Source organism: Poecile atricapillus, chromosome 20, assembly GCF_030490865.1.
Source record: "Poecile atricapillus isolate bPoeAtr1 chromosome 20, bPoeAtr1.hap1, whole genome shotgun sequence".
NCBI classification, from domain to species: Eukaryota; Metazoa; Chordata; class Aves; order Passeriformes; family Paridae; genus Poecile; species Poecile atricapillus.
Genome location: NC_081268.1, coordinates 2,805,956 through 2,828,786, shown reverse-complemented (window position 1 = coordinate 2,828,786; position 22,831 = coordinate 2,805,956). Strand labels below are relative to the sequence as shown.

Here is a 22,831-nt window from a genome sequence, read left to right as displayed (position 1 = left end):
GCCCCCTGCCAGCCTCACATCCCAGCTGGATGCCCACGGCCGTGGGGATGGGAGAAAAGCTCCCCGGGGCTGGAGGCTCCTCTCAGAGGGCTCTGGGATAGGGGATGAAGGGCCTGCGGGAAAAACCGGTCCCAGCTCAGCTCATCCGCCACCGCCTCTCGTGGCACTTTGTAAAGTCATTTATTCATCACCCCAAATCTCTCCGCTCCTGCTGAGTGAAACGCGAGCGGCTCCTCCTGCCTCGCCTTTACACCGAGCCAAAATCTGCTCCTTACCGGCCATAAAGGAGTTAAATGCGAACTGGCAATCGCTTCCCCTACCCGCTGTATTCAGCAAGTCCCAAGGAAGTTCTCCTGTTATTAATCCTTTTTTAACTGCTTGCAAGAGGTCACGGAGCCCTCATTAACCGGGCGCGTTCCGGAGCCGGGCACGGATGGAGGTGAGCGAATTCCCGGGGACAATCGCTGTCATCCCGCTCCATCCTGCTCCATCCCGCTCCATCTCGCTCCATCCCGCTCCATCCCGCTCCATCTCCCTCCATCCCCCTCCATCCCGCTCCATCCCCCTCCATCCCGCTCCATCCCGGCTCCGGCTCAGCGCTGCCGCTGGATCCTGATTTATCGGGAGGGATAAATCTTCACCGAGAGCTCACGCCCAGCTGATCAGGCAGCGGATTGGGAAGGGGATTCACGGGATCCTCATTGCTCGGATCCTCATCCCGGCACAAGGGGTGGCCAGAGGGGCTCTGCACCACACCGGGTCCGTGGTCACCACAAGAAGGGAGCAGGGGGGACAAACCCAGACCCCACTGCAGGGAGAGAGCAGGAGAATTTCCAAGCCCTGGCTCATCAGCACGATGCTCCAGGAGCCAACAGCGTTAATGCAGAGCCTCCAAGCTCAGCCTTTACACGTGTTAAAATTAATCGTTCCCAGAGCCAGACTCGGCAAATCATTTTTCTGTGCCAGGGCATAAATCAGCTGTCACAACTGCTCACAACCCTGCACGCAAGATAATTGCTCCTTCTCCTTATTAAAAATGCCCAGGAAGTGCTGGGAACTGGCTTTCAGCTCCAACAGCAGCACCCCATTCATCAGAGTCCCCGAGGATTAAGCGCCTTGAGGAGCCGGAGACTTCAGGGAGCACGATTCCTCTGCCTGACATTTGTCTTGTATCAAAGCAACAAACAGCAAAATAAATCTCTGTCACCAGACAGATGGTTCACTGATCTGCCCACCTCGAGACAAGGACTGTAATTGCTGATGGATAAAAGGACTAAATGATTAGATCTAACTTTTTATGAAGAAGTAACCCACGTGTTCATCCATCCTGATGGCTGCAGGAAGAAGGAGCACTGGAAAAAACAACAAAGCAACAAAAAAGCCATGTCTTGACAGGGGGGAACAAGGTGTTTAACACTGCAAAGAAATGAAGAAATAAAAGAATGTGGAAGGAACAGGTTCCTGTGCAGACAACCTGCCAAGGCTGAGCCCCAGATCTCTGTGGGGGTCCCACTCTGCAGGTGAATCCAGCACCCCACAGCTGAATGAGGGATGGCTCTTCCCAGGCTGCAGCACCAGCCCAAAGTATCAAAGCTCCTACTCCATTTCCAGCTGAGGGAAGGAGATGATATCATTTAAAACATACCCTTTAATTTCATTGTCAGGAAGTTAACTGCAAATAAAATTCAGGCAAAACTCTGACTGCATTATTACCACCCCAAAACACAGCGTGACAGCTCTGCCTTCACAGCAGCTCAGCCAGGACGGGGTGCTCAGTGTCCCCTCCCTGCTGCCATGGCTGGGCATCCTTCCCACCTGGAGTATCCTTCCCACCTGGAGTATCCCTTACACCTGGAGCATCCTTCCCACCTGGAGCATCCTTCCCACCTGGAGCATCCCTTACACCTGGAGTATCCCTTACACCTGGAGCATCCCTTCCACCTGGAGCATCCTTCCCACCTGGAGCATCCTTCCCACCTGGAGTATCCCTTCCACCTGGAGCATCCCTTACACCTGGAGCATCCTTCCCACCTGGAGCATCCTTCCCACCTGGAGCATCCCTTCCACCTGGAGCATCCCTTACACCTGGAGCATCCTTCCCACCTGGAGCATCCTTCCCACCTAGAGTATCCTTCCCACCTGGAGCATCCTTCCCACCTGGAGCATCCCTTCCACCTAGAGTATCCCTTCCACCTGGAGCATCCTTCCCACCTGGAATATCCTTCCCACCTGGAGCATCCTTCCCACCTCATCCCCACTGTCTGAGCATCCTGGTGCCAGCCCATTCCAGGCCACTCCAAGGGTCAGCAGCTCCACAGGCAGCCCACAGCTCCCCTCCTCTCCCTCACTGAACCCCCCCAGCCCATGCAAACAACGATCCTGGTACAAGTTTAGTTCCAACCCCTCTGCCTGGAAGTGTAATTACTGCTATTATGCACTTCATCATGCCTGAGCGACTTCGTTTTCTTCGCTGGGTTATTTATTGTACTTTATTAATCTAAGATTAGAGGCAATTTGTTGTAAGACGATGAGTTCCCAAAAAAAGACACAATAGTTTGTTGGAAAAAGTGCAGGATGAAAGGCCAGGACGAGCACATCTCAGCCCACTGGCATTAAAATAGACACTGAGGAGCACAGCCCCTGCTCCATACTTCCCATTTCCCCAGGGAGCTGGGACAGCTCTCTTAAAAAGGAAGAAAACACAAAAATATGAACTCATATAGGGATGGGGAGGTGGAGATACCCCCCAAATTCTGCATCCACGGGACACTTACACCAGCAGTGGGGCACAGGCAGCTCCCTCCAGTCCCCACAGCCTGTGGCAGTCCCTGGCCCTGGCCTGAAAGCTGAAAGTGCCCCAAAATCCCCAGACAAGGGAGGGAGCTGCCAGCCCTGCCCCAGGACCTGCCCAGAGCCCCCCTGCTCCTTTCTGCAGAAGGACTTGGCTTCCCAGGGTGGCTTTGCTGGATTTTATATCAGACACTTCTTGCCATGAGAAATGTCTCTTCAAATAAATAAGGCTCTTGGTAAGGAAAAAAGCCCCAGCCTCTCCCCACAGCTGCATTCCTTCCCCTCACACTCCCCTGGGTGGGAAATGCTGGTGTTGATACAATTCCAGGATGGGTTGGGTTGGAAGGGACCTTAAAGCTCATCTCATTCCGACCCCCTCCACTAGACCAGGCTGCTCCCATGCCCATCCAGCCTGGGACAATTTCTAGTCCCAGGAAACTTCCCAAGAATTTTCTGCCATCATGTAGCAGGATGCAAACTAGATGCTTCAGATTAATTTTTTTATAACAAACAAACCAGTAAACCCCCAGAAATCTCTGCAATCTGGCGGGTGCCAGCACCCACCTCTGCCATGGCAGCTCAAGTGAGACCCCACTTCACCCCTCCACTCCAGCTCAGCCCAGGGAGCAGCTCTGCACCCTCCATGCAAACCCACCTGCACCAAACACACAGAAATGTGGCTGCAGCCAGGCTGGGATTACAGAAATGCGCTGCTGGCCCACCTGGGCTCCCTGGGGATGGGCTGTGGCTACCAGAGCCAGCTCAGAGGAAGGTGAGGAGCAGGGCTGGCAGTGCGGGTCTGCAGCATTTCCTCTCCCAGCACCCTGAGGAGCAGCAGACGCTGGGCAGGATGCTCTGAAGGCACCGTGCTCAGCAGCGGGAGCTGCCGGTGCCAGCTGGAACCTGAGCAGAGCCAAAATCCTTCCCGAATAAAGCACAAAACCTGCCAGGCTGGGGCTGGAAATACCCCGCCAGCTCCTGATTCCCTTTGGGACGTTTTGCCTTTTTTCCCGACCATTTTCCTGATGCTAACGGGGGTTTGGACACGGGTACAGAGAGATGGGTGACACGGGCTGAGCTCTGTGCCCTGTGTTCACCATCCTCCTCCATCCTCCGGGGTGAGCAGGGGACGGGGGCAGCTCCAGCCCTGCCCAGCTCCCGGAGCCGCTCCCAGAGCAGCCTTTGGGAATGGGAAGGGCAGTGGGAATGGGAATAGCTGTACAGCTGTGTGCACAGACAGCCTGGGCGCCTGCCAAAGGCAGAGACGGAACGAGCTGCCCCCGCGCTCAATAAGCAGTAATTGAACAATTACTCAAAGGAGGAGAAAGGCTGTGCTTTCGGCAGGGCTGAACGGCTTCAAACCGGGCCGGGGATCGGCTCCAGGGGCTTCTCCTGCCCCATGGGCCGGGGGATGCTTGGATTGAGCCCTCCTGGCAGGATCGATGCCGTGCCACAAGCCCAGGGCGGCTGGACACGCTCCCCTCGCCCCCGGGAATGTCTCGGCTTCCCCAGAGCATCCTCGGCCGGCAGCGGAGCTCTCCCTCTGCAGCAGCTCCTGCCGCCAGTCTCGGGCGTGTTTTCAAACAGGAAAGCCCGAAGGAGGCAGGGAGGGACGGGGAGCTGGGGCTGCCTGTCCCCACTTTGGGGACAGAGCCCTCCATGGCAGCGCTGCTGATCCGGGGAGGGAAGGGGAGAGCGGGGATTCCTCTCTCGAGGGGATCTCAGGTCCTGAGGGAGGTACAGGACAGCACTGGGGACACCTCTGGCAGGGTCCAAAAGGCCAAGCACTGCAAACAGGGCACATCTGCCCACTTTTAGTGAATTTTCTCATCTCACATCCCTCAGAGGGTGCAACACTGGAGCTGCTCTCCCCTTCATCCCAGAATCCCAGGTGATCCTCACGGATCACAGCAGCACCCGGCCCCGAGGTGCTCAGCAGGTCCCACATCAGCCTGTGACAGGCACTGGCACAGCCACCATGGCACTGTCACAACTACAATGGCACAGCCACCACAGCACTGCCACAGCCACCATGGCACTGTCACAGCCACTGTGCCACCATCACAGCCACCATGGCACTGCCACCATGGCACTGTCACAGCCACCATGGAACTGTCACAGCCACGATGGCACTGTCACAGCCACCATGGAACTGTCACAACCACTGTGCCACCATCACAACCACTGTGCCACCATCACAGCCACCATGGCACTGTCACAACTACCATGGCACAGCCACCACAGCACTGTCACAGCCACCATGGCACTGTCACAGCTACCATGGCACAGCCACCATGGCACTGGCACAGCCACTGTGGCACCATCACAGCCACCCTGGCACTGTCACAGCCACTGTGGCACTGTCACAGCCACCCTGGCACCATCACAGCCACCCTGGCACTGTCACAGCCACCCTGGCACAGCCACAGCCACCCTGGCACAGCCACAGCCCTGTGGAAAGGCAGTTGTCACCACTGGCCCCTGCAGCACCAGGAATGAGTTTCCCTGGCACAGCACATGCCGAGGCTCCTCACAGACCATGATCAGCAGAATCGAGTCCCACATCAATAAACACTGCCCAGGGAGCCAGGATGCTGTGCCACATCTTGGCCCTCAAGCCCAAAGACTCATTTCTTCAAGGTTTCATGCATTTACCATGGGAATCAATCCGAAAAATATCTCCTCTTTTATCGTGGAGCGTGATTTTTTTGCCCAAAGAAAGAATTGATATTGCAAACCACTCTGCAGCAAATTAAACCCAGCTGGGTGCAGGTAATGTCATCCTGGCTCCAGCAGCAATGCTGCAGTCTTATTTTTGGGGATGAAAAGCAAATTCCAAGCAGTCACAACAGGAAAAACCCTGCCCAAGAGTAGGTTTGGCCTCCAGGGCCATTTATCTCGCACCATGCGCTGAACTCATCCCACAAACCCTCGTGTGCCAGTGGGACAAGGGCTGACACAGACTGCAGGAAGGGCTTCACTGGCCTGAAGAGATGTGAAAGAAATCTCCTGCTTGACTTTTAGTTCATATTATATAGATATTTATAATTTTTTATTAGGGAGGACATTGCAATGGAAATGGGATTTTTATCGATTCCTCATTCCCTGAAGGCAGCTGTAATCCCTCTCCAACTGTGTTCAGCAGTTGCAGAGCTCATTTCCAGGCACCAAACTATGGAGAAATCAGGGACATGCTCAGGGCTTCAAGCTGAAGATAATAGAATACCTTGAGCTGGAAGGACCTTAAAGTTCACCCTGTTCCACCCCCTGCCATGGGCAGGGACACTTTCCACTATCCCAGGCTGCTCCAAGCCCCATCCAACCTGGCCATGGACACTCCCAGGATGGGCAGCACCTCCCACCCAAGGTTTGGATGCTGCTCATGGCTGGGCAGTGGCACAACTTGCTTCTCAGTAAAAGAATTGCACTTTTACTAAAGGTTCAAACCCCAGAAGGGAAGCAGCAATGGGATGATGACAGGCTGTGTTTCCTTTGGCCTATTTGTTTTGCAACATTGGAGACTGACACTCACGAGTCTGCTCCTGTAATTGCTTGTGCTGATGAATCTACATTGTTTAATTAGGGCTGTGCATGGAGCTCATCGTTAATGGATAATTGCCAATTTGCTGCTATCAATTCTTCCTCAAGAAACTTGTCTGTCCCTGGGAGCAGAGAATCCTCCCCATGGTGGGAATCACTGCAGAAGGATTTGCTGCTCCCATACAAAACTCCCTGAGAGCACTGCAGGGCAAATACTGTGTTTATCAGTTCCCTTAAAAGCAGGAAAATCATGGAACCACTGACTGGTTTGGCTTGGAAGGGACCTTTAAAGGTCATCTGGTTCCAGCCAGGGACAGGGACAATTCCACTGGACCAGCTTGTTCCAAACCCCTTCCATCCAGGAACACTTCCATGGATGGATCACCCTCTTTATCCACAGTAATTTAGAGCCAAGGTTAACCACTGTGCTCAGCAGCAAAAAACTCAGCTCACCATGTGCACCAAGCACCCCAAACTCCAAGGGGATTTTGCCCTCTGGAGAGCAGGGTTGGCTTTTCCCCAGGGCAAGCCACGGTCCCTTGTCCCTCCCCGCGGCACCGGGAACGCCCGCGGAGAACTTACTGTGAGAAGGAGGAATCCACGCTGAAATCCTCGGCGTGAGGCCTAAGAGCGAGAGCAGCACAGAGGGTGAGGGAATGCACAGCCCCCAGCTCCAAACCGGCTCCAAACCGGCTCCAAACTGGTTCCAAACCAGTTCCAAACCGGGAATGCCAGCCCGGACAAGAGGCCACCCGAGCTCTCAGCCGAGGTCACACCACGCCTGGGACATGTCCCTGCTCAGCTCCCAGTGATGCTCTGGTGGCTTTGCCAATTACAGCCCCTTTAAGGACTTGGCTCCATGGATAAAACCAGGTTTTGTGCCTGTTTTATGCCTTTTTTATTTTCCTTTTTAATGATTCTCACAAATTGCGTCGCTGCTCTGCCTCTAATTGGTGCCGCACTTGGCGCTGAGAAATGAGACTTTGAAGGATTGGTGCTTTCAGGAACTCATTGTGCCTCTCCTGGGCTGCTTTTACAGACATGAGTGATGAGCAGAGAAGGGAAAAGTAAATAGAATAAAAAATAAACCAAAAATCAAATCAAATAATAGAGAGGAATGATGAGGGTGATGAGGGGTTCAAGGCAAGGGGAGGAAGATCACAGAGAAAAACAAGAGGGGGTGGGAGGCAAAGGGCCTGTGCTCGTGTACTGTACATCCCACAGACAGACAGACAGACAGACAGAGAGCACAGGGTTATCAAACACAGCGATTACAGCTGCAAAGCAAAAAATTCCCCTGCAAAAATGATGCTGTCATCAAGACACCCCTGGGATGGCCCTGGGTGCCCATCATCATCTGAGCCTGGGCCCTTCCCTGTCCCAGCAGGGCCCTCTCTCCTTCCCTTATTTTCTGTGAGCCAGGGACACCAGGAAACACCAAAGCCAAGGGGGCTGCTGCAGACCATAAAGATTTTTCTTGCATTTTGCTTTTGCTTTACGAGTCTGCAGCACTCCGGCACAGTTCAGACTAAATAAAAGCAATAAATTCACATTTCAGCAGAAATGGGAGCCCAGAGGAAGCTGATCCATCCCTCAGCTACGAGGAGCAGCCTCCCTGGGACAGGATTTATTTTGCTCCTACTCCTGGGCTCTGGTCTGTGCAGAGGCTGGGGAGGAGCTCATTGCTCCTTCCTCTGTCTCAGGTGGATCCAAGCCCTGTCCAGCCTGGCCTTGGACATTCCCAGAGATGGGGTCCCCTGTGCCAGGGCCTCCTCATCCTCCCAGGGAAGGATTTATCCCCAATATTTAATCTAGCCCTGCTTTCTGTCGGTGTGAAGCCATTCCCCCTTGTCCTGTCACTCCAGGCCCTTATCCAAAGTCCTTCTCCAGCTCTTTTGCAGCCCTTTAGGTACTGGAGAGTGCTGTAGGATCTCCCCAGAGCCTCTTCTTCTCTGGGCTCACCTCCTGCCATCTTCCCCCGCTTCCCTGCTCATTTCCAGCTTTCTCCTGCAAGCAAAGCTCCTCCTGGAGCATGAAGTGAATTGACACCAAAGCAGTTCCTTGTGCCACCTCTCGCAGCAAGAACGAGCCCTGGGGTGGCTCTACAGCTGGGCTGTGCTTGGAGCAGCCCTGGCATTTATTCCTGCCCAGCATCCCGGATTTTCTCCAGCTGCAGAGCAGAGCTCTGCCAGCTCAGGCTCCCTCCAGCTAAATTGGATTATCCCACGTTAGCAGCAGGGGCTGCTCGGGCCCCTCCGCCTGCCTTTGGTTTGGAGCAGTGGCCTTTTCTGCCTCACAGAGATGTTTATGGGGAAAGAATCAGCAAATGATTTGGTTTTCTCCTAATCTGGTGCCAGCTGGCAGCCGGGAAGGGTGGAGGAACAGGAGCTAATTCCAGCTGCACAGCAGCCCTCCTGAAAGCCAAGCAGCAAAGGCACAAAACCACACAGATCAATGGGGCCCTGCAGAAGATGAAGGTTCTGGAGAACTGGGATGAGCCAGGGAGATTCCCAGGATTCCTCCCCCCAAAGCCACGGGCTCAGGAGGAGAATAAACACCTCAGATAAACACCTCACTCACATGGAGGCACCACAAACAAAAGGGATTCTAAAGTCATGGACAGACATGAACTTCCCCAAGGGTGGCTTTGGCCACTCTGTGCCTTGGTTAAAGCACATGCAATAAAATAACCCTTTTTTTGGTGACAAAAAGGTGCTTTTGGCTCCCAAATGAGTGAACTTTGTTGTGCTGCTCACAGAGGGAAGAAATTATTTGAGGTGTCCCACTGAAACCTCTCCTGCTTCCCACCAGGCACCCAAATTCTCACCAACAGTTGAATTGTTGAGAAAATATAGAGATTTCTCGAAGAAAACTAAAAATCATTTGAAATCTCATCTGGAAAACAACCATTTTCCAGATCCCAAAAAGGCTTTAATAGTGATTTACAATATACAGAACTAAAGCCACTTAATGGAGTCAGAAAGGTTACGCTGGCTTTTAATGTGTTTAAGATAATCTACTTCAAATTGACCTTTTTATTTCATCCAGATCTGGCTCCACGAGAGCAGACAAACCTCGGCTCATCCCATTCCCATGGAAAACAAGGACGGCACAGGCAGAGAAACGACCTTTGCTCCCCTCCAGGATCCAGGGCTGGGAGAGCAGAGCTGTCCCCAGGCAGGGGAAACTGAGGCCCCTTGTCCTGGTGCTGCCAAGCACAAACCACGGTGCCAGGCTGGCACCAGCAGCACCTCCCAGACAGGAGAGCAGAGCAGGGAAGGGTGGGAGAAAGGAGAGGAGCAGAGGGGGAAGGAACTTCTTGGCTGCCTCAGAGATAGGTCTGCCCCCACCTTTCAAGCTGCAGCCCCTTACAAAAGGGGAAGGTTTTATTAGAAGGTGAAGAGACAAAGGCACATTTATTATTAGAACAAAGCCATAATAAAGCTTGCTTATGTAAAAGAGAGAGCAATCACCTGCCCACCCATGCTGGAGGCTGAGCAGCACCTTCCACCTCATCCTGCCTCCTCAGCTCTGGCTCCAGCACCTCCCAGCAAAGCTGAGCTGGGCAGGGATGTGCACAGCACCCCTGGGCTCCAGTACCCCAAGAAATGGGGCAGCAATTCCCTTCTCTTGGGGGAAGGCAGCCAGCCCCAGCTCTCCCCCAGCTCTGCCAGGGCACTGCAGGATCTGGGTGGCACTTAGCTCGTGTGCCTCGTGCTGGTAATTTGAGGCTAAATGCTGTCCCTGTGTTTCAAGGGCTCCAGGATGCTCAGAGGGAGGGAGAAGAGAAGCTCAGCAGCAGCTCAGCCCAGCTCACACAGGGACCTGCTCCTCCTTCCCAGCAAACTCTGCGCCTTCACCACTGTCTCCTGAATTTTTGGTAAATTAAGGACATTAAAAATTCACTTCTGGTGGTGCATTTCCTATTCAATTTACAGCCATCATTTCCAAATGGACAAAACAAAGCAACAAAAAATTCATGCCTTGACTTGAAGCCTCTGGAAGTTACAGACACAAGTAATGACCTGCCAACACCACTCTTGGCTTCAGGCTGCTTTAATAACCACTTGCAAGGCTCAGAGGCATTTCAAGACTGAGGTGGAAAGGTATTAAATCTGATGACTTTGTCCCCTGGCTCTGGGCAGGATTTAATGCTTTTCCACCCTGATCTCAAAATGCCTTCAAGAGAGGGTCAAGGCAGGGGGGTGAATGTGAGCCAAGCAAGGTAAGAGCCTGGGGAGGCTTCCCAAAGCAGTGTTCATCCTCTAGAGACAGGAGCTGCACCACGGTTCCTACCATATTGACAGTGAGAAACTCAGCCCAAAATAGCCTGATGTGAGAAGGACAGATGGGAGGAGATGAAAAAAGAAAGTAAAGAGGGGGAGAAGGAACGAGCAAGAGGAAGGGGAAAGCGAGAGGAAGAGGCACACGTCTGCTCACAAACCTGTGTGAGAGGGGAGGGAAGGGCAGCTCCCCTTCCCGGCTGGGGGATGGAGCAGAGATGACCCCAGGGAAGGGACTTGAGCCTCCAGCTCCCCTGGTGTGGAGGAACTCAGCCAGCTGTGCTGGTGGGCACCTGGAAAAGCCACCAGGAGCTCACAGACAGCTGCAGAGGTGCCACCCGGACAGGCTCTGCCACTGCTGGCCCCGGAGCAGGTGCCCGGGCAGGAGACAGCTCAGCTCAGGCTCGGCTGCCTCCCCAGGGTGCTGCTTTAATCACAGGAGTACTTTTCCTTGGCATTCCTCTGCAAAAGCCATATCACAACTCAAACACATAAAGTTTGGAAAGCAGCAGGAGCAGTGCCAGAGCCGCAGCGGCGCTCGCTGCAGCCGGACAGGCTGTTCCCAGCCCAGTGTCCAGCCTGGCCTGGAGATACCTTCCAGAAAGTTGTGCCTCTCCCAGCATCAGCCACAGATCCATTGAGGTTGGAAAAGACCTCTAAGATCATCAAAGCATACTCTCAGCACTGCCAAGCACACCACTAAGCCGTGTCCCCAAACACCACAACCACACATCATTCAGATCCCTCCGGGGATGGGGACTCCACCTCTGGCAGGGCTGGACAACCCTTTTGGTAAAGAAATTTTCCCCCCAAACCAACCTAAATCTCCCCTGGCACAACTTGAGGCCATTTCCTCTTGTCCTAGTGATTGTTTCTTGGAAGAAGAGACCAATCTCACGTGGCTACAAGCTCCTTTCAGGTAGATGGAGAGGGCAGGCACTGCCAAGCCTGGGCAAAGAGGGCCTGCAGATGCTCTGACACAGCTCCTGCCTTTGCTAATGAGCTAAATGAGTCCCTGCAGTCCTGACAAGTGACTGATCCTTGTGGGGGAGGGACTGTGGACAAGTTTGGAGGTGAGATAAGAGGCCCTGGCGTGGCACGGACCCTCATGGCCCGCTCAGAGGGCCATGCACTGTTAGAGCAAGCAGGAAAGCCTCCCCTGGGGGAGGAACATGCTAATCCCTGTGCCCTGATGGGACCTGATGGGAATGAGGAGCCTAAAATAAACAGAGCAGAAGCCCAAGTGTGAGTGCCGAGTGTGGCATCCTTAGGTGAGGATCGTGTCTGCCTGTCAGGGCTATGTAGGGCACCGAGCTCCTCTGCGCTCCCTGCGAGCCGTGGGAGGAGAGCTCAGCACTCCCAAAGCTCAGCTCCCAGCCCTGGGGTGGCACAGGGCAAACACCTCCTGCCAGAGCGGGCCTGGAGCTGGGAGAGGAGCCCCACAGGCACAGGAGCAGCCACAAACACACCCAAAAGCTCAGGGAGCTCAGGGCCGGGCCCTGGAGGGGACACGCTGCTGTCAGCACTGTCCCTGTGCACAGGAACAGCTGCAGAAGCAGGAGGATGAGCAGAGCTCAGGGCTGTTCCAGCACTTTGGGGCACTTCCAGCAGCTCTGGGGAAAGGAAAAGAAGCAGGATGAAGGCCAGACTCTGCAGGCCAGGGTGAGACTGCTGGTGCTGATGGAGGGCTCTGCTCGGTGTGAAGGATGGCAGCTCCCTGTGCTGCCAGCGGCATCTGAGAGTGTGGCCCTGTGGATGCTGAAAGCAGGCAGGGAGAACAGAGCCTGTGTAAAATTAAGTCACACAGGCTTCTCACTCTGGCCTGGGAAAGCATGAGAAAGAATCTAAAGAGACCTTGGTAAAGCACAACAATCTGCAGGTGTTGCTTAGTCAGGGGGTGCTGTACACCACTGACCGATGATGGTGATGGTTCACTGACCAGGAAGAGTTTTACCTTTCTGGACTTTCACATATCGCTCTATAAAAGAAGATCTGAGGTAATAAACCTCATTCTCCTGTTCAGCTCAAGAGATATTTGTGTCGTGCTTCTCTCCGTTCCCAGTGCAGTTGGACATGCCCTGACCATCACATCAAGCTGTGCCGTGATGAGAGCTGAGCCCAGCACCCAAACTCCCTGCACCATCCCACCCTGACATCACCTGAGCTCCCAGCACCATCCCCTGACAGCACCCGAGCTCCCAGCACCATCCCCTGACAGCACCCAAACTCCCTGCACCATCCCCTGACAGCACCCAAACTCCCTGCACCATCCCCTGACAGCACCTGAGCTCCCTGCACCATCCCCTGACAGCACCCAAACTCCCTGCACCATCCCCTGACAGCACCCAAACTCCCTGCACCATCCCCTGACAGCACCCAAACTCCCTGCACCATCCCCTGACATCACCTGAGCTCCCTGCACCATCCCCTGACATCACCTGAGCTCCCTGCACCATCCCACCCTGACATCACCTGAGCTCCCTGCACCATCCCACCCTGACAGCACCTGAGCTCCCTGCACCATCCCCTGACCTTACCTGAGCTCCCAGCACCATCCCACCCTGATAGCAGCTTCAGCAGCCCCCAGAGAAACACCCAGAAGCCCGAGCAGTGCCACTGGACCGGCCTGACAGAAGAAGAGCCCAAGGGAAGCTCATCCAAGGCTGGCAGGAGGGGGGATGCTCAGCCCTCCCCAGGGACAGGAGGGCTGGGTGCTTGGACCCAGCGCTGAGAGCAGCCCGTGGGCTGGGTACGGCCAGGGCAAGGCTGGGAGATGCTGCAGTGTGGGCAGAGATCAGCAGGCAAACAAACCCAGTGCCCTCCATCCAGAGACACCCCCAAAAACACACCCAGCCAGGGCTGCCCAGCGGAGCAAAGCACATCACAGCCAAAGTGCTTCAGAAGCAAAGCCTGTTGGATCCCCCAGATTCCCTTCCAGATCCTCCAGAAGGGCTCCCCCAGCCATGCTGACCCCTGTCCTCCCTCCCAAAGTGTCACTGACAGCCCCTCTCAGTGAGAGCAGCACTAGCACAGCATCCCAGCACCTCCAGCCTTAGCCCTGCTCACATCTCCAGTACAAACCCTCATCCCCAGCCAGGAGAGGAGCAGCAGAAGAGCCAAGGATGGAGCAGGGCAGGGGTGGGCAAACCTCACTCAGGGGATGTTCCTGGCACAGCGTTTCTGCTGCACAAAAGCCTCTCACCCAGAGCTGAGGCAGCAAACCAGCACATGGCATTGGCTGAGGACAGAGAGAGGCTCTGAAAGGGCTCTGCTGGAAAAAGCTTATGTTAAAGAAATGTTAAAAATGTGTCCTGTGGAGAGCATCACCTGGAGAGCTCCTGCAAGGACTGAGCAGCTGTAGTGGTTTCATTGGCCAGACTGGACTTTTCTGTGGTTCATTGGTGCACAAGTGTCAGGCAAAAAAAACACATTTAGCAAGTCCTGTTTGTTAATATCAGGCCTGTTCCATCCATTGGTCAGAAATTCTATTTTCAGACACATTTGGGTGAATTCCTCACTCTCTGGAGTGCTTTACCTCCAGGAACCTGGTGTTAAACTCAGCCTAGCAGAGCTCTTTCCCACCGAGGAGACTCCAGCCACCTTGTTGACTGGAACAGGGCTGAAGCACAGTCCCATTTATTCCTGCCAAAAATATCTCCAGCTGAGAGACGAGGCAAGGCTGCAGGGGGTGGGAGCAGCCTGAAGGAGAAGGAAAGGGAGGGAAGGATCCAGCTGCTGCCTTGGGCTGCCTGAGGGGAAAGGAGCAGCCAGGCTCCTCTGGGACACCCCGTGAAAGGACAAGAGGGAACAGGTACCAAATACAGTGAAGGAAAAATTATTCACCCAGAGAATGATCAAACCTGAACCTGGCACCCAAAGAAACTGAGAAATGTCCAGTGAGATGTTCAAAACCCAGCAGGACTGGTCCTGAGCCAGCTGGGACAACTTTAAAGCCAGTCCAGATTTGGAGCAGAGCCCTCCAGGTCCTCTCCAATCCCAGCTCTTCTGCAATGCTAATCTCCCTCCCAAACCTCAGCAGCTCACAATTCTGTTATCAGAAGCTCAACAAACACAACTGAAGGAGGTCGGGGGGGCCACAGGGCAGGGAGGGGACCCAGAGCCCTGCCAAGGGCTGGGGCAGAGCGTCCAAAGCAGACACCAAACGGGAATGTTTGCAATCCCTCCGGAGTCACAGCGTGCCCTGGGACAGGCAGTGGTCAGAGCTTCCCCTGCTTCCAGCAGAGCTGCACAAACAGGACATGGTTATCTTGTAAAAACCTTTATTTGTGTTTTTAAACCCACATCTCGGGTGCTACAGGGAGATCAGTGCTCCGTGAAATGAGATGCAAACAGATGTTTGCATGTCCTGCCCAAACACAGAGTGCTCTGTGGAGCTCTGCTTCCCTTCACACCTTTCCCCCTCAAATCCCCCCCCAGCACAAGGGACAAACCTGCCTCTGGAAACACCTGGCTGGTTCCAGTCACTGTTCTGCAGCTCAGCCCTCCCTGGACAGGAGGCTCCCAGTTCCATCCCCATCTCACAGCAGTCCCTGGCACACAGAAATAACTCCAAGCCTCTTTGGTGGAGGATACTTCCACATGGGCACCTGGGCTGGTCCCATCTCACCTGCAGGTCACCAGACACAGGAAAATATCCCTGCCCTGAATGCCCAGGGGAAGTCCTGAATTCCCCTTTTTACTCCCAAGCTGTGGAGTGGTTTTCCCTCAGATGAATTCAAATCCTTTCCTCCTGTTTTGACTGGGAACCCCTAAAAGCTTTGAGATGCTGCAATGACTCAGAGACAGAGTAAGGAGGTAAATAAAGTAGGTGAGAATAAATTTCCCCGGCTTCAATCACCAGGAGGGATCATTTGCATCCTGAGAACACCCTGTAACACACATCTCCTTCCACCATCACCTGGAAATTCACTCCCAGCTCCCAGGAACTGCTAACTTGGTAACGCTGCTTGAGTCTGGCTTTGGGAGACACGAAGCATCTCAAACTCCCTGTTCCTCATTTCCAAACCAATCTCCCTGCCTTTGCTGCAGCAGTGGAAGAGAAGTGCAGAAATCTCAATTTGAATTGCCAGCTCATTGTTGGGACGCAGTGCCCAGGGGAGGAGGAGATCCTGGCAGTGGGGATTGCAGGGCTCTGCCCGCTGCCACAGGGGTGTCAAAGTGCTCCACCAACTTCTCTACCTCACAGCAGCATTCTCTTACAACAGGACTGCAGCAAATCACTTAAAATTCCAGTGAAACCCAGATAATTTGGTCTTTATGCAGCACCTCCTCTCGAGGGTCCACCAAAACACCGTAGCAATGCGATTTTTGGAATTGCTCCAAGAATCCTTGCAGCATCCCTACTTTATGCTGTGCTCCCACAAAAGACAAGGAGGATCAGCCCTGGGATGAAGGTCTGGGGCCCCTGGGTGCCAAAAAGGAGAAGCCCCTCTTGCATGTTTAACCACTGCTGATCAGTGGAATGAGTTTGTAGCAGTCTCCCAGTTGTATTTTTCTGGCCCCTACACACCTGGTTTGAGCACTGACCCTGTCCTGAGGGGACACCACCACAACTTGGAAGAGCACAGAGAGGAAGCAGCCTCGCTCCAAAGGCTTTGCCCTCAGAGATTCAGGTACCCCCAGGACAGGTCCAGCTTTGGTATCTGTTTTTTGCAGCAATGAAAGCAAGGCACAAAACCAGACCACAAACAGCCTGACCAGCACTGGGAGCAGACCCAGACTGTCAAAACATGCTGAGGCCACAGCAGCTGCAGGGATTTAGCCCCATGATGCCCATTCTCAGCCTTCACACGTGTGAGCCCTCGCCTGGCAGAGGCAGAGGCAGCGCCCCACCAGCTCCCAGTGTTTGCTCACCAGAGCCCCGGCACCGGTGCCATCTGGAGCGCTGGCACCGCGTGCCAGGGATGCACTCGCAGCTCCCCGGTGTGCCAGGACTCTGCCTCCCAGACCTGGAGACTGAAGCATGTGCCCGGCACGGCTCGGGCTCCCCAGCACACACCTCCCTCCTCGGCTTCCCCGGCGGGCACCACAGCTGCTGGTCCTGGCTCCGTGCCAGCCTCCCCCCAGATATGCCAAGAGGCAGAAGCTGAGGCATGAATTCATTCCAGTCTAAAGCCAAGCAAGTAAAATTCCCCCTGAGCAGGAGCTTTCCTACCGTGCTCATTTGCACCAAATTACATCCTAGAAGACATACAGTACACAGTCACAGGTGAGGCAGCAGGGATGGGCTGAAAGGCTGGGTAGATGGAGGAGAAGAATGAGACAGAAAATGGAACGAACAGAACAAGAACTGAATTAGTGACATTTGCATCCTCATCGTAACTAGGGGACCTGGCTCCTTCTGAATCACTGAAATCCCAGTGCAGCGCAAAGCGTTCTCATCCTCCTGAAAAACAGCTCCTTCCTCGCTGTGCTCTCAGCTGTGTGCTTGCAGGAAGGCTGCAGCATTTCCTATGCCAGCATTTTTTTTTTTTTAATCTTTTTTTTTTTTTATTGCAGTTACAAATAAATTATTGCTCAGATGGGGGGGGGCGAGCATCTCTCCTGCCATACAAACATGGTGCTTATGTACAGTGCGTGCTGTGGTGTTAGCAGTGTAAATAAGCTTGGGGTTTATACTGCACAGGGAAGGTGCAGTGCAAGTTACCAGTGGTGTGTGGCAGCCCCATGGTCAGACACGCTTTAGACATATTAAAAAAAAATCAAAAATCAAAAAAGAACCTATAAAAAATTTAAAGGAACTAGTTTCCTTCTGCTCCAGCTCCCTATTTCATAACACAACTTTGGAGCTGGCGTGGCTCTTTAACGCGGCTATCCGAAGGATTTGATCCACCACCCCTCCAGCCCGTGGAGGCACTAATCCTTTCCCTCTCATTTGAAAGATAAAGGGTGCTGCCTCCCCCACCCAGCCTCCCCACGCACCACTGCAGTCCTGCAATACCTTTGTCCGACATCACTCCCCATGGATCCCATCCTCCGAGACGGTAACAAGGGGCTCACCCCGTGGACATCTTCTGTCGTCGCCGGTGGGACAGTTTTGACACGGGAATTGCTCTCTGAAGGGGAATTCTTCAGCTTGGCTCTTGCCATCCTGCGAGCCTCGGCTGCCTCTGTGACTTCCTCCTCTTTCCCCCCTGAACTCTCTCATACATAGCAATCCTCACCGCAATCAGTTTAGAGCTGTCGGCACGTACCATCTCCTTCCTTCTTCTCTCTCCCCAGTCACGGCTGCTCAGTGGAACAATCCTGCCCTGAACATTTATTTTGGTAGTGAGGGGAGTCAAGGCAAACTCTCTGGCCTTGCTGCCGCAACAGATTTGGTGCAAAACCGCCGAGAAAACGTCCACAATGCAGAAATCTCTGAAAGGGCTTTGTTTGCTAAATAATGAAATTGCCTTGCCTGGCTCCAAAAGGAGGATTGCACCGCTCTTATCACCACAGGCAGGGCAGGGGCTGAAGGATTATTTTCTTTCCCCATCGCTGTTTTTCGGTAGCAACATGAGGAGGAGGAAGCTATTTTATCTTATTCCTGTGTGTACAGAGCAGCGTGCAGACTGCGTGCCAGGGAACAGACTCAGCAGGTTTGGCTCTCTCAGACACAAAGCAGCAGAGCTCGGTCCCCTCCCAAACGCTCCCGCTGTGAACCGAGCGGAGAGGAGCTCCCTGCTGCTCCCTCAGAGTGGCCAGCAGGGCTCAGATCCCGCTCACCTGGCCAGGTGCACCTTACCTGTCCCAGAGTGACCCACTCTTCCCTCTGCAGGTGACAGCAAAAGCTGCTGCTCCTTCCACACTCTTGGCATGGATTTCTCGAGATACCCAGCAGAAAAGGGAATTGGCTGTGGCCGGGGGAGAGCTGAGCTGGAGATAACACCTGAGTGCACAGGTGGGATTGGAAAGGAGTGGGGGGAAAGGACTGAGTATCCTTCCCTGTTTTGGGAATGCCACCGGCCCAGAGCTGCTCCAGCTCGTGTTTGATGGCAGCCAGGAACCAAAAACATCTTGAAGGCCCCACGGCCCGGCTGGGGCACAGGGCTCAGCACCACGGACAGAGGTGGCTCCTCGAGGCCACCCAGCTCCTGGTGTCACCCCAACACGCCAAGCCCAGCCCAAGCCCTGCCAACACATCCCACAGTGCTGCCCCATGGCCCAGCCCCACTGCAGAGCCTGCTGACCCTTCACAGGCTGGAAATAAAGAATAAATTCACTGATGGTCACCATGCCGTGACCTAAACCAAAGTGAATAATCGGGCTCCAGCACAGGATTCCTTTAAATGTTTTTGTACAAAAAAGTCAAGGTATTGACTGGAAGGGTCTTCCCAGAGCCTGGGAGATGCAGCTGTGAGAAGGCTGGCTGGGAGAGCAGGGCAGGAGCTGCCCTGGAATGAGAATTCTGGGATCCAAAGGACTTTCCTTTCAGAATGAAAAGCTGACAACTCCCTCTGGCACAGCTCCATGCCCTAAGCACACCTTCCATCCCCCTGCCAGGCTGTCAGAACACCCAGAATCACCGTCCTGGGCCAAATTCTGGGGAGAAAAGGCCGGTCCTTGGTTTCCTCTCTCCTGCCAGGAGCTGTCAGGCACGCTGAGCTCTGCCCTCTGCTCTTGCCCCAGAGATCAGAACCCAACCATCTTTTGCCCCATGGCACAAGGGCAGTTCCCGGCTGCTCTGGGAGGAAAAGCAAAATCCTCATTTCCTGTTAACCAAATCCTGGTTTCCCTTCTCACAGCGTTATTTCTTAATGGGATTTCACCATCCGACATACTTCATTTCAGCATTTTGAAATGCAAACTGGATAAAAACCCGCAGCCCTTTTCTTAATGTGCCAGCTTTCAGCGTACATTTAATTTCTTGTTTTGCCTCAAAATGATTCATTAGCTCAATACATTCATTTTCCACCCAAGTCATTCCTTTCTGCTTTCATGGTTTGATTCAGACTCTTCCATTTATTGCTCCACATCTCTTTACTTCAGGGTGTGGTCCTCAAACACCGAATATAATCTGTCAGCCCTTTGGGTTGGAGTGTGCCCTGATAAATCCTCCTGGACCACAGAGCCACTGGGATGGAGCAATCAGGTGTCTCTTTTTGGATGAATTCTACATTCTATTGTATTCCAAATTGCAGGGGAACATTAATTTTAGGCTTGAGATTAGATGTGGAAAGGGGTTTAGGCTTAAGTTATTCATCTCAGCACTAATGCCCTCACACAGAAGCAGGAACAGAAGAGGGATTAGGGAAAGACCTGGGGAATTTTAACAGAAAATATAAACTCTCCTGTCATACTTGTGCTGTGCAGAAGGTGACAAAAAGCAGATCAAAGAGCCCCTCAAGGAACTCAGATCCTGCCCACAGCAGCCTCTCCATGAAGTCGCCTTTTCTGTCAAGCACTTAAACACAAACCAGGACAGGAAAACCAGAGGGAGAGGAAGGATCTGACACCAGGTCATGAGAAACTGCAGCCAGGGCTGTGGGTCTGAGCAACCATTCTCCTCCTGGAGGGGAAATGAGGCCGCTCGATGCTGAACAGAACCTCGGCGAGCCCGGCTGGTCCCTCAGAGTGACTCGGAGCCCTGCCCTGAGCCAGAGCAGCTCCTCTGCTGTGCCTCTGCCAGGAGAACATTCCCCCCTCAGCAATGCAATCCCTGCCTCACCTGGAGACCCAGAGCTCAGCAGCCTCTCCCCTGCCAGCCCTGACAGTGCCAGAGTGCTGCTGTGTCACAAAGAGCAGTGGGAGGAGGAGAGAGGCAGGAGCTCCGAGCAAAGGCAGCCCAGTACATCCAGTAGACCCAGCACGCTCCCTCTGGCTGGGAACAGCTGTTCCTAGAAAGAACCGTGGCTGTGTCACCTGAGCCAGCTCTGCAGGGACACATCCTCTGCTCTTCTGCCCAGGGGACACGGCAGCGAGCTCCACATCCAGCACCTTGTGTGTACAGCACATCCTCCCAGGGAATCCAGGAGGGGAAAACCAACAAAACACAACCTCGGTAACATCAAAGCCCAAATAAGAATTCCTCTGGTCCAGAAACACTCCCTGGGCCAGCTGAATGCCAACCATCTGACTGCAAGCCAGGAAATGGATGTTTAATTTTAGTTTGAGAGCCATTACAAAGTGCTGATTTCTCATTTCAGCATCTACATTATGCCGAGACCACTGCTGTGCTGGGGGCCAGAGGGATGGCTGGGAATTGCTGAGCAGCACTTGCAGGGAAATATTGCATATTTTGGAAAATGAGATTAAGAAGGAAGCAGATTCTTCATTGCTCTTAATTGAATCCACAACAACTGCATTGTTAAATATTCTCCCTTTTATCCAGGCCGCCTTCAGCCCCAACTGCCAAAACTCCCTTTATTCACATATCCAACTTATTAATAATACAGCATCACCCTGTCCATTAGAAGTAGTTGATGATACAGGAAGAGGTTGAGTTTTTCCCATCTCCTGGCAAACAAACCTGCTCTGTTGAGATACAACCCCAGGTTTTAGTTTGCAGGACCTCCTTGAGGAAAGACAGGCTAATGTATTTAAAAATCTTGAAAGGCATCAGCTCTGCAAAGATCATTCCAAACCCACAAAAACTAACCTGGGGGGGAAAACACACTTTGGAAGAAGAGCTTGTGCTCATGAGCAGTCAGAACCTCACAGGAAACGTTATCAGAGCTGCTGCTCTAAGGAGGGGCTGTGTTCATACAAATAAAGTGTTAACTCCAGGGACTCTGAGCTGAAAATCCATTAATGCTCATTATTATCTCTCCAGGAACCCCTGGACACTCTTGGCAAGCAGCTCTAGGAAAATCACCTTTCCCTGCACAGCCCCTCTGTGTTTCTGTGTCTTTGCAGAGCAACCCTGACCTCCCTTTATTTAATAACACCAAGGTCCCACGTAATTTATTACTGCCACAAACACCTCCTGTATTTCAGGACCCCAACAAATGTCACAGCATGACATTAGCAGCTCGATAAACTTCAGAGGGCTGCTAATACTCAGCTAAATGCACAAAGCTGCCTGGCACAGCCTCTTGCTGAAGTGTTTTTCACCAAGTGCACACGCACCACCTCTGCCCCGGAGTCACCAGGGAATGCCCTACATTGTCACCAGGCACTCTGCAAAATTGCTTTTTGAAAGCTGCCAATGTTTGGAGGTTGCCAAGGCTCAGGCAGAGCCCTGCAAAAGCCACCCCTCCATCCCACCGAGGATCCTACAGCCAAGCCACAAAAAACACCAGCTGAAACATCCCTCTGCAGCAGAGCTGGAAATGTCCAAGCTTCTGAGGAAATCTAAAAATTTGATGTTTTTTTTCTCTATTTACTAATGGTTCTCTGTCCCAATGGGAAGTTAAAATCACAGAAAAAGGAGCTTCTGCTTCCTCACCAGAATGTTTTTTCCTCTGACATTTTTCTCAGTGAAAATAGTAAATTTGCCAAAAAGGAAAAAAAAAAAAAAAAAAGAAAATAAAAAATGTTGGTGCTTCATCCTCTCTGTGTAGAACTTGGCCTTTCCATCCATGTGCAGTGCCAGAGCTGCTCCCACACACAGGGATGTGGTGCATGGACACCCTCAGAGCCCTCTGAGACAGCCAGAATCCCCTCACCCTGCTCAAGAGTGCCCCAAGGACTCTTTTCCCAACAAAACAGGTCCCCCTGCCAGGATTTTTGACTGTCCATCAGCTTCTGGAATTACAGTTAGGGAGAGATCTGAACCCAAAGAGCTCCAGCTGCTTTTACAGTCAAACATTCAGTACCAATACATTGATTAACTCAGACTGTGGGTATTAGAATACCCAGCAGATGCCCAGGAACCCTCCCTGGGCAGCAAGGATGTAAGTATTTATTAATAAAAGTGCCTAGGAAATACTTTTATCTATTGATCCCGAGTCAATTAAAAAAAAACTTCTCTCCATTTTTTTTCCATTAGCCTGGAGAGGAAGGTCCTCCCTGGCCCACGGCCCCTGGCAGGGGAGCAGGAGCTCAGCACTGCTGGGGGAGCCAAAGATGAAATTTAAACTACACAGAGGATCAAATCCTGCCTGGGGGGCTGCAGAAAGCTGGGGGGGAGGATGATTCCTACCTGCCACTCCCAGAGAGGAGCATCCAGGTGAGCTGGGGCTGTCCTGGGGCTGATCCCCGTGGGAGAGACACGGATCCCATGGGGCTGCTGCTCCTGGAGCTGCTCAGGGACTGATCCCCATGGGAGAGACACG

The 22,831-nt window shown here is 53.1% G+C and overlaps 1 protein-coding gene across 4 annotated transcripts in view; it reads right to left on the bottom strand.

Moving 5' to 3' along the window:
- The window catches only part of KCNT1 (potassium sodium-activated channel subfamily T member 1), a 79,214-nt gene that overhangs the window by 24,050 nt on the left and 32,333 nt on the right, over nt 1-22,831 (bottom strand). For 2 of the 4 annotated variants that reach the window (XM_058853855.1, XM_058853856.1), the window contains exons 1-2: nt 17,575-17,986; nt 6,913-6,954 (exon numbers count right to left, since the gene is read on the bottom strand). The exons of the other annotated variants lie outside the window; for them this stretch is intronic. In XM_058853855.1, coding sequence (XP_058709838.1) covers nt 6,913-6,954; nt 17,575-17,723 — 191 coding nt within the window. In that variant the 5' untranslated portion in view covers nt 17,724-17,986. Of the gene's footprint in view, nt 1-6,912; nt 6,955-17,574; nt 17,987-22,831 lie in introns of those variants that run through there. 4 annotated transcript variants of the gene reach the window in all.